Source organism: Chaetura pelagica, unplaced genomic scaffold (genome assembly GCF_000747805.2).
Source record: "Chaetura pelagica isolate M959 unplaced genomic scaffold, ChaPel_1.0 scaffold69, whole genome shotgun sequence".
Lineage (NCBI taxonomy): Eukaryota > Metazoa > Chordata > Aves > Apodiformes > Apodidae > Chaetura > Chaetura pelagica.
The window spans coordinates 9372822-9384414 of NW_009970724.1; the positions used below are offsets into that span (position 1 = coordinate 9372822).

Below are 11593 nucleotides of genomic sequence, written 5' to 3' on the forward strand. Positions count from 1 at the left end.
TGTAGGCAGAATGTTTGTTGCTTAAACTGATGTTTTCCTTGATCTTTACATGTCCGCGACAGCAGCGTATCAGTACGTGTATCCACCGGTGTAGTTTTGTGTTACGGGTGTTTGCTTTTTGCCTTCAGCATTGTATCTGCACAGAGCCCGCGGCGGCAGCCATGGGCCTGTCCGCGTCCTCCCCGGCGGCCGCGCCGGCCCCGGGCGCATCCGGGCAACGCGACGCGGCGGCTGCACCTGCGGAATGTCCCGTGCATCAGGAAAAAAGAAGTGGTAATTATTTCCCAGACTTTAGTAAACCCACACGTGGAAAAAAGATTGAAGAATGTGCTGCTAGAGAACATGTAGCTGGAGAAAGGCAGCAGAAGGGCAGCTCCAGATGAATGTCTGGAGAAGGGAGACAGCAGCTCTTCTGTTGACACAATCAACACGTGTTGGATTAGCATTGCTGTGGAAATCTCGGCTACAAACAGCTCAGTAGAGGGGCCAGCATGGGATGGGGAATGAGCATTCAAGGACTACATAAGAATTCTAGAATTTACCATGGTGATGGGTCCTAAAATAGGCAGGAAAGAGAATAGTTAAAACTGTTGCCAAGCTCAGAAGAAAAAGCAAAGTACCAGTTTGTATTTAAATGAACTGTTCATTCAATGAACTGTTTTCCATTTCCTGCCATGTCTTAGAGTTAGTATTCTATAGCAAAATTTATACTGTTTTTCCTGTATTTCAGGTTGTCCAATGCACATGAAGACTCCTGAGCGCAGAACTGAGAACACAGACAATGTTCCTGCACATCAAGAAAGAGCATATGAATTTGTAGCCTGTCCAATGAATTCTGGTGCTTCTCAAGTGAAAGATGACATAGATCCTAACAACATGGTAACTTTTGCTTATTTCAGATGTTTTCTTCAGTCTTGTTTCTTTTGAAATACTATCCCCAAAATGTAAATAGTCATACTGTTCAAGGTGGAAACTCTAGCCATTAACGTTATTTTTAAATTTTTAACACTGCTTGTTCTTGTTTTGTATGCAAATATTTGTATAAAACCATGTTCGATCTTATTTAACATTCTCTTTTTCAAATTCACATCTTTTTGGTGAAAGATGGCCTTTCAGTTTATAAGTAACTTTTGCTGTCAATTTCTGTTTGTTAGTTACATGCACGGTTTTTTATGCCACATCAGTGGTTTCTGTGTAGTGGTATGGGTAAATTCTGATTCAGAGCTCTCCAAAATTTCCTTTTGATTTACAAAAAGCACTGCTGTTTTGAAAGTTGAATTTTCAACACAGGGGATTGTTAGTCTTCAGATGACAAAGTTATGCAGAGTTTTACTGTGAAAGCAAAAAGTAATTTTAGTGGGCTTGTATAGAGGCTGAACTTGGTGTTTGTAGCAGCTTATTATTTATGCTTTGATATTTTCAAGCACTGTAACATTAAAATAATTCCTGCTATAGTTGTTGATTGTTCTTGTTTTCTAGATGCCTCCTCCTAATCAGCAGCCATCCCCAGATCAACCATTTCCATTGTCAACTGTTAGAGAAGAATCTTCCATTCCTAGAGCACATTCTGACAAGAAATGGGTCTACCCTTCAGAGCAAATGTTCTGGAATGCTATGCTAAGAAAAGGGTAACTACATTGTGAATTATCAGATGGAGTCTGTGAGTCTGAAATTCAGGAAGTAATATCATTAGTTATTATTCATCAATATTATTTAAAAGTTTGTAGACTCTAAGCAGCAATAGTTAGCTCTTTTAAAAATTGCTATGCTTATAAACAGCTTTATTTTTAAGGGGAAGCTGATCTCAAAAGACCTGGTCTCTTCTAGAAATGGTAGGTAATATCAGGCAACTGCCACTAGCTCACAACATTTTCTTAAATATCAGTGCATAGGCATTGACAAATTTTGCATGATTGTCAGCTTTCAGACATAAATCAGCTTCATGCTAATCCTGTAAATCAATGGCAAAAGTTCTGTGATTATGAGAACATGTAACCTGAATTTGCAGAGTTCATAAGAACGTGACATTGGTTGCACAAGTAGGTCAGTCTTTGCAAAAATTCAGTGTAGGCAACATTTAACTAAATCATAAATGTAGCCCCTGATCTAAAAACGCTTCTGTGTTGCTGTCTCCTCATTGTTCTGTAATTATTAATATTTTTTGTCCTTCCTGAGACAGATCAACTGTAAAGGTGGTTACTATTAAAGCAACAGTATGTCAAATGTGTCAATGTATTTGATGTTACCCCTGTTGAAAAGGAAGCACATGCAGAGTCATAGTGCAGGGTCAGAGAGATGAAAGGCAAAATGCACTGAATACACAACTTCAGTGCCTTAGGAATGCAAGGGGGATTTCTGCTAAGCATGTTCGGAATACTGTGGATGTGCTGGTGTTTGCACACTCTGATAACTTTCTGATCCAGTTAAGCTATTTATTTAACTAACTAGGATTTGTTGTTCTTTATGACTGTAACTTCTATAAGATGAAGTGGTTCTTAAGATGCTTAAGCAGATGAACCAGTGATTTCTGTACTTGCTTTGTGTCTTTGCATGAAACCTTAAATCTCTTGATTTAAAAGCCCGTCAGGTAAACTGAGGAAGGTGGAGGTGTTATACTATAATGTATAGTAGTTCTAATGTATATGCTTGTAAGCTGTTCAAATTCTTAATTTTTTGTAGGTGGAGATGGAAAGATGATGACATAACAAGTGAAGACATGACCAACATCATTAAGATTCACAACCAAAATAATGAGCAAGCTTGGAAAGAAATTTTGAAATGGGAAGCTCTTCATGCTGTGTATGTACACATGAAATGAAAAGCAGAACCTTTGGTTTGGCTCTTGCTTTTGTAATGGGTTAAAAATAGAATGTCTCTAGTGTTTGCAGAAATATTCTGGTGCTGATATGCCCCAAAAGTTATCATCCTGTAGGAGCCTGCATTTTCATTAATAGGGAGGAAGATTATCCTGATCTTAACTAGAACTGAACAGTTACTATGTTGATAAAACTGATTAGTATTTTGATGGTATGAGTTTAGTGTGGATTTGGAGAAATTAATTTCTTATTCTGTCTAGTTGGGAATAATTTAATTGAAATCTTTATGTTATGAGAAGGTACAAGATGTAAGCTTACACTAAAGTGGCTGGTACAAAACAAGTTGTCACTTTTTAGGTAAGTATAATCCCTGTTCCTAGAAGAGACAGACTGTATGTAGAAATCCTCTGAAATTCTGTGATCTTTGTTACACAGTAGTTTGGATTACAGTTTTCTGTTCTTTATTAATCTGTGGATCGGATTTTCTGAGAACTGCTCTGTTGATAATCAGAGCAGTGGTGTGGAGCATATGGAAGGTACTTTATCATACCAGCAGTTAGTGCTGTCAGAAACTGGGGGACTTTTCAAGCCTTTTAAAAAAACAAAGCTGGTTTAGATCACTAGTAATTTATTTCTTCTGTTGCTCTTTCTCCTATCTAGGTTTTCTGTTACTAAAACAAGTTACCGTAGTTGTTTCAAAACTGAAAATAAGACTGTTTGTAAAGGTAATAACTACTTTCCTTTTTAATTGTGTGGACAGGGAGTGCCCATGTGGACCATCACTGATGCGGTTTGGAGGCAAAGCAAAGGAGTATTCACCAAGAGCCAGAATACGTTCATGGATGGGGTATGTGGGCAGGAAAGAACGTCTTCCAGTGAGGTGGGAGGGTAGGGATACATGTCTGAAAACATGGTATAGAATTAATTTAAGGTATTTCAGAACTGAAATTGCAAGTTATAATTACCAGAAGGTAGAAGTACTAGTGGGGATCTTATATCAGGATCTGGATAAAGAAACCTTAAATAGGATTTTTGCTTCCTCTCCCAGGTTTATAATACCCATTAAAATACCTGCATGGTCTATTGTCTGTCTTTCCAGGTATGAACTTCCCTTTGACAGGCATGATTGGATTGTTGACCGATGTGGTAAAGAAGTGCGGTACGTTATTGATTACTACGATGGCGGAGCAGTAGATAAGAACTACCAGTTCACTGTCCTGGATGTTCGCCCTGCCTTTGACTCTCTGTCAGCTGTGTGGGACAGAATGAAGGTAGCCTGGTGGCGGTGGACTTCGTAACTGCTCCTGTGGGGTGCAGTCAAAAAGTAAACCACTTTCCTGCTAGACTAAGGATAAGTGTATACTAGGACTTGGAAGTTCACTGCAACTGTCATTATTTTCATCATCACCACTGTTCTTTGGCATTGGGGAATGGGGAAATCTGTTGTTCAGTACACTGCTGCTTTATGTTTTTTTGAATTAAATAATAAAGTTATAGTAGCAAAAAACCGTATCGTAATTTTCTTAAGAGCTGGGAAATATTTTATTACTTTGCACAGATCCCTTGTAAGCTTGCTGCCTTTTCATTTCATGACTCCAGAGCTGCACCAAATACATGAGGTTTCTGATTCTGACTGGAGTTTTGAGTATTATTTAAATAGTGTAAACTGGAAATTAAAAAAAAATTCAGATAGTTACAGTGTTTGAATACGTAGATGATGAATAAAGCATAATAGATCTGGACTGTTTCAAAATGCATGTTTTATTAACTCTATAAAACCATGTATTTGTTTTCAGATGGACACTTTTATCTGTTCAAATACATGCTTCCTCAGAAAACTTCAGTCGAGTTTATTCAGTTAAAGTATAGTGTAATAGGAGTATTTTAAAAGGTATGTTAAGTTGAATATGCAGATACTATACTCATGCCTTAATCTGCAGTTTGTCTTGGAACAGAAGAACATCTGTTAGAAGCAGGATATTAGTGTCAGTTACTTTTAAAACAAAGTTTCTAAAAGGAGATGGAATTGATACTTAACAGCTATTTATTTGTGTATTTAAAAGGTTTGTTTTCAGATGTAAGGATACTATTTTCTTTTATTCTCATGGCTTTTACTTTGTCTTGTTTCATGCATTTGGGACAGATGTAAACCTTATTTAAAGAAACTCATGCAGTGCATCTTTATTTTGGATCTTAGCCTTATCAGCTGTATCATGGTGTGTTTTTTAATACAATAGGGAATCGCACAAGGGTGTATGACCACACAGTCATACACATTTCTGCATATTTGTGAGTGTGAGGCATATTGCACATGCGTGTATAATTTAGCTAAAAGGGTATCAAAAGTACCAAGTAACAAGGTTGATTGGAGTGTTTCCTGAGAGTGATGTATGTTAATGCTGTGTGGCTTAAAGATTTGATTAATGTTTGTGTCTAATAAGGGAAGCTAAGTTATTTTTTTAAGTCTTCCACTGTAATAGCTTTAAATTTGCATGGCTTGGTAAATTGCAGATGACACATAACCCTAAATTTAAATCACTCTTCCCTTTCAGCATATATTACTCTTGAGAATGAGTCCTCCATGCAGAACACTAGGGAACAGAAGAGAGTACTATGTTGTTGCAGCTTCTAAAATGGAGAAGCTTCCCTCAATGAAACTTCACAACCTTAACTGGGAGCAAGCTGTAAATTCATTTTCCAAAAGTGGTTGTTTTGAACTGACATTGGAAGCTTTTTTTTTCCTTTTCCTGAGGGAAAGTCCCTCAGTGTTTCAGTAAAGTAACTACCTATTTAGGAAAAAGTTATTCTGGGAATTTTTGTAATCTAAGTTACTAGTGAAGATGAATGGTTCCCACTACAGAGGCAGCTGTCCTGCATGGTAGGAATAAATATTACCCAGAAGTCAATAATCCTAAGAGAAAACCATCCTCTTACCCTTATGCACTTTCCTCATTAATTTTTCATCTTTTTAGTGATTCATATATATATAAATGAAAAATGGTTAAAAAATAATCTCCATTGAAGTATACAACGTATATATGGGATTGTGAGAGGTGTGTATGAAGCATCTCTGACAATGAAAGCTCTTCTCTTGTTGGAGCAGTAAAGACAGTCCTACTGCTTTTTTGGGGTGGTGTTTTTTGGTTTTAGTTTGGTTGGCTTATGAATACATTTGGTAATGATAGTCAGAAAATTCTGTATTTTGCACAAAAAAAAATGGAAAAGGTACAGCAATGTTGGGAGTGCTTCAGAAGCTTCAAAAGAATGAGTTTGCTTTGTTGATTTTGGAAGTGTAATGTTGAGCGCATTATGGAATTTGTAATTGCTGCTAAATCTGGTGACCAGTGTTACGTGCCACTTCAGGAGTTTACTGTCTTCTGTTGTGTTCCATCTCACACAGATTCAAAATTGTTCTTTTCTGTGATACAGTTAATTAAATGGTCTACTTTGTTCTAAAACAAAAGGGAGAATCAAATAAATATACTTTTGTTAACCTTGGTATTTGTTGATCGTATTTTTCGCTGTAAGAATTATTAAGATAAGCTCTTGCATATGTCGTATGAGATTACAGTCTGTTATAACTAATCACATCCTTGAATACATTTTGCTCATTTATTTAGGTGACCATAGAACCAAAAAAATGACTAAATTCAAGTGTATGCCAACCAAACCAGCAGCAAATGACAACAAATATATTTATCTGGAGTCTGGCTAATTTCTGAAGAGAGGAATGCAAGAATTTTTAAATAATCCTTGAAGTGTAAATTAAAGTAAATAATTTCTTCAAGTAAATGTGGCATGTTCTCTTCTAGGTTTGGATTACCTTATGCATGATGTTGGCAGTTGACTATTTCTCAGAAGATGGGTGTCAGAGTGATAAAAAAAATTCTCATGTAAACTTGAAAAACTTTTTTAAATTCATGTTTTTTACCCTTTGGGAGGATGCTTCGACTGCAAAACTACTGCTTAGGCTAGATTGAAGGTGAGTGTGTGTATATGCATAAATAAAGAAACTTAGGTCCTTTCTTTTTAAGTATAAAAAGATACAGAGAGTTCATGGAGCTCAAAAGTGTAGTATCCTGATCAGGCCCTTTCAGGGAATTCTGCAGCAGCATCAGGTTCCCAGTCAGGCTGAAAGAGAAGTTGGGAACCTGTTTCAAACCAAATTAATGTGGCACATGCAGAAGGAGAACATGGACACTCACTAATGCAGGGCCACTTTTTAAAAATCAGTTTAAATCAAGTCTGGAAAGTTCACCTATGTTCTGGTTTACCATGTCAAAGCTCTGCTTGATCTGTTGTGTTTGACTCTTGCAGTTACAACAAGTTAGAAGAGCTCTCTCCTGGTCTGCAGCTGAAGATGCTTTCTTCAAGGACATTGTGGTGGTCAGAAACTGCAATCCCAGTGTCTGATTGATGGAAAAGGACTCCAGCCTAACATTCCAACCATAACCAGGTCTTGGGTAGTATGTAAGTCAAGAGTGATACTGATCTTTATTACCTGGAGCGGGAGACTATTTGCATTCCAGTGTCTGGTTTTGCCTCCTGTCACTGCATGGCTTCAGGTGAGCAGTGACTACCCTGCAGTTAGGGTGCCTGGCACCAAGCTGCCAGCCCAGAGGGGCACCTGTTGCTGTGCGTACAACACCCTCCCTGCTCAGTAACTTTGGCCCAGCTCTCTGCTCCTCCGCAGTGTGTCATGTTAATATCTGGCCAAGTCCTCTGTATCTGGGGAGTAATTCACAGACTTGTCCTTCTGGGATGCCTGGAGTTCCTGGCTATGTTGAGTCATGACATTTTGCCTTTGTCTTGTACTAGCAGGCAGTTTGAAATGGGGAGCTGTAGCTCTTCTGTCATGCTTTTTAAATTCATTTCTTTCCCTCTCCCCTGGAAACAATTTTGCTCCTCCCTTTCCTATTATGCCAGTGGTCCTAGCTTCAATATCTATAAGAATTTTTCACCTAAGCCCTAGAATTTCTGCTTTACTTTGCTGTAAAAGAAAGACGGTGTTGCTGCTAAGAAGGTATTTGTGTCCATTGTTGATTATTGCTATTTTTTTACTGCCAAAGCAAAATGTTCTGGATTACCAGGTTTTAATTATGATGTGAAAGAGATATACTAGTTTTGTGTAAAACAGGAAAATGATGCTAATGTTTATATAATATATTTATTTCCAGGACTTTAACATACTCTCTAAATAATATCTGGTCTAAAATATGATGATGAATATTGATCTGCCTTTGAAAGGTGTGATAGTGGCAAAGGAACTCTTGGTGCTCGGTTAATAATCATAAATAGTCTGTCATCTTCTGCAGTCCCATTTTATTTGTTCAATTCTTTTGTCAAAGTATGGGGGAATAATAACTAATGTGCCAAAGCTCAAAAGATGTAGGCACAGATGCTAAGGTTTCCGTAGCTCAGCAGCTAAAAATGAAGGGAATTGGTAAACTAAGGAGCACTGCATAATTTATGGGCTCTTACTATGTTAAGTTTTTTTTTTTTACAGAAGGTAGAAATGCCCCTTTCAAAAGCACTGCTACTTTACTTGTTAAAGAGATTTGTCCCCAATGTTTACTACATTAAATTACACTTTAATCCTTTGTCTGTCTTTGCTTAAACCTGGAGGAAAATCCATATAGTAAGGTTTCACAAGCAGATGTACTTGATGTGGAAGCTGAATTTACTTTTAGGATAGAATATGCTGCTCTTAATGCTAGCTGTGCCTGTGTCATCAGTATCACCACCTTCCCTTCCCACAAGTATCTTTACGTATGTTCTTTTTAAAAACACACAGCATTGCTAGGGCTTTACAGATTTTTAGCACACAACTCCATGCATTTTTACTGACACTGAAAGAAGATGTGCTTTTACTTATTTATTATTTTATCTTACTTTGTACAAGGTAAATTGCAGGCAAAGATCTATATGCAGTGAATCAAGTATTGATTATCTCAACAACATTAGTAATAACAGGAACCTATGGTGATACTGGATACGTTGTTTTGTAAAAAGTAGTTTGCTTTGAGATGTTTAATCACTTTTATGTGCACCGTCTTCAAGAAAAAATGCCTTGCCAAATTCCTAGAGAAATAAATTGTTTTATGAGTATGACAGTTACATTTCTTTGGTCTTACTACTTGTACATCAGACTGTAGAAACTTGTGGGCAGAGTCTTCACTGCAAACTTGAATGTGTGGCTTTTAGCCTATGAGAAATGGTGTGTTATTTACAGTGATCCACTGATCCCAGTAGGAGCTACTCACAAGACATATGTCTGTATTTGCAGCATGGATACATATTTTTATGACTGGAGTCTCAATTAATCCAGTTTTTAAAGGATAATGTAAATTTATTGAAAGTCTTGTGATTGTTGTTAGACCTCATTACACAAATCTAAAAGGATAGTTTCCTTTGCTTAGGTTCAGTTTGGATCGTGCCCTCTCTTATAAAATAGAAACATTAAAGACTAAGTAATTATTTTTGTTTTCCAATGTTTTGCCAATTTAGTGGTAACTACAGAAAGTTTTAGCTATTTTTCTAACATGCTGCTGCTCTTGCCTCCAGCTTCTGAAGACTGTGACCCCAGCTATTAGAGCTAGCTAATGCTTTAATTGATCGTTAGTAGACTTTCAAAATGAGTTTCCATCTGCCAAAACATTAAGTGTCTTAGGGAATTGACTTAGAGCAATTTAATGCACAGAGGATAAATGCAAGTGTTTTTAAAAAGCACTGCTAGATCACAAAACCTTGAAGAACTTGCTTCTAAAATACATAAAAGCAAAAGTAATAGAAAACACTTTTTTTCCTGATTGTTTTTCCTCAAAATTACAGAAGGCTTTTTTATGTATGAATGAGAATTCATTACCTTATTTTAGAAAGTAAAGAGGAAAATCTCATTAAAATGTTGAATTTAACCTTAAAATAGACTGTGAAAATTTTGTCAGTTTTAATTTGAAATATAATTTTTTTGTTAAATTAATTTAGTCCAACTTTAAAAAACACAGTTTTGTGCAAAAAAAAAGTAATGAAAACTTTACCAGCTGTACTTCAGAATATTGAAGAAAAACATCTCCATGTTTTATCACAATTTTTCACTGTTACAATGGTTGCTTCTTTTGTTTTTGTTCACTTTTGCCATGTTGCTCATTTGGAGTGATTTTTACAGGTTTTCATGTTGCTTTCCATCAGCCATTTTTGTACTAGTCACTCTGGGTAAACTTCTACCATTGCGATAACACCTGCAGTTCTTACTGCAGAAATAATGGCTTCTTTCATGGCTTTCTTTCAGTGCTATTTAACTCAGTTAAGAACAGTCCTAGCTGGTACAAAAACCGTTCTGGCTGCAGTAGAGCCATCGACGTTGTTGTAGCAGCAAACAGAGGACGGGCAGCTGTCCTGCGGCAGTGCCCGCAGTGTGGGTGTGATTGGTGTTGCATAGGTTTGCCACCACGCTTTGCTGTGGCCAGAGGTTCCTCGTTCGTGTTTGTCTTGTGACCCCAAAATGGGCAACTGCAGCCATTTTTAGTCTTCTTAGGTGTACTTTAATGCCTTCTAAGAGTACATGGTTTTAGAACCACTTGCTGTTGCGGCAGCTGCGACAGCAGAGTGGCTGGTGTGGAAATGATGATAAAAACATGTAGGTGGGTGTTCCAAATTGGCATTTTTTCCCAAATGTCTTTCTCCTCTTCCACTCTTATTTGCCACTCAGGTTAGACAAAAACGTGTCTAAATGCAGTTTTATATATAGCCACTAGTGGCTGTCAACACAACACCTAATTGATTTGGGCCATAATTACAGTGACTGGAAAGCAAAGGCTACTACTTCTGCAAGTAACACTGGAAAGATTAGTTCTACCTGCGTATGAAAGGTTGTGTTCTGTTTGCCTTGTTAGGCAAAGTGGAAAATAGTGGTATCACCAGTGTCATATATTGATTTATGACAGGATGCTGGAGTGGGTTTAATACAGGCTGGCTCTAAAAAGCAAGATTTTTTTTTCAACTTTATTTGCCACGTTGATGGGAAGGCATCCATTTAGAGTGGCTGATGTTATTCTATCAAACACTACTGTGATTGAAGAAATTATTAAAAAAAAGAGGGAAAGTAAGATCTTGACTTCCAGCTTAATAATAACGGAATATGAAGGCCAGATTGTAACTGTAGAAGTTCATTTCAAATTTAAATATTTAGCATTTTCACTAGTCTGTGAATACAAGAAAATTTATTACATTAAGATGGAATTTAGATCTTTGACATGACGTTGGTATTTTCATAGTGTGAAAAATATCAAGCTGACATTATACTGTCTCATTTGATAACTTCCAAATGCCAGAGTGCAGCAACTTATTCATAGGGACCTCAGTGTCTTGTGATACTGTCAATTTAAAAGACACTTACATCGACTTTTTTATTTAAACATGTAAAATGGAATATGCAAAGTGGATGAGGAGAAGGGGGAAAGACCAGGGGCAAAAAATTCTCTATAAAAGAATGAGGCACTTTTAAGGCTAATTCCCACTGAAGGCTGTGACAGCCGCTCGGGCTGCCGCCTGGCAGCCCTTCTGACAGCTCCCGTCTCCTCTCTCTTCATGTTCTTTCCCTCATTCTCAGCTCAGCACTCTCATTTTTCTAGTTATTTCAACAGAAGTGAATTAAAAATAGCACGATACCGGCTCCTGCGGGCGCCGGACGGACACGCACGGGGCGGCCATTTTGCCCGGCGCCGCGGGAGGGCGGCCCCGCAGCCCCGGCCCCGGCCTCCCGCAGCCCCTGCCTCCCG

General features: G+C 37.6%; 1 protein-coding gene across 1 annotated transcript; it reads left to right on the forward strand.

Annotated features, from left to right (window-relative positions):
- Positions 1 to 161: 161 nt before the first annotated feature.
- On the forward strand, positions 162 to 4289 carry LOC104396756 (cytochrome c-type heme lyase). The gene is made up of 6 exons (XM_010006639.1): positions 162 to 273; positions 731 to 879; positions 1480 to 1628; positions 2680 to 2799; positions 3577 to 3663; positions 3916 to 4289. Exons 1-6 carry the CDS (start codon positions 162 to 164, stop codon positions 4112 to 4114), a joined length of 816 nt encoding a protein of 271 aa, XP_010004941.1. The 3' UTR covers positions 4115 to 4289.
- Positions 4290 to 11593: the final 7304 nt, after the last annotated feature.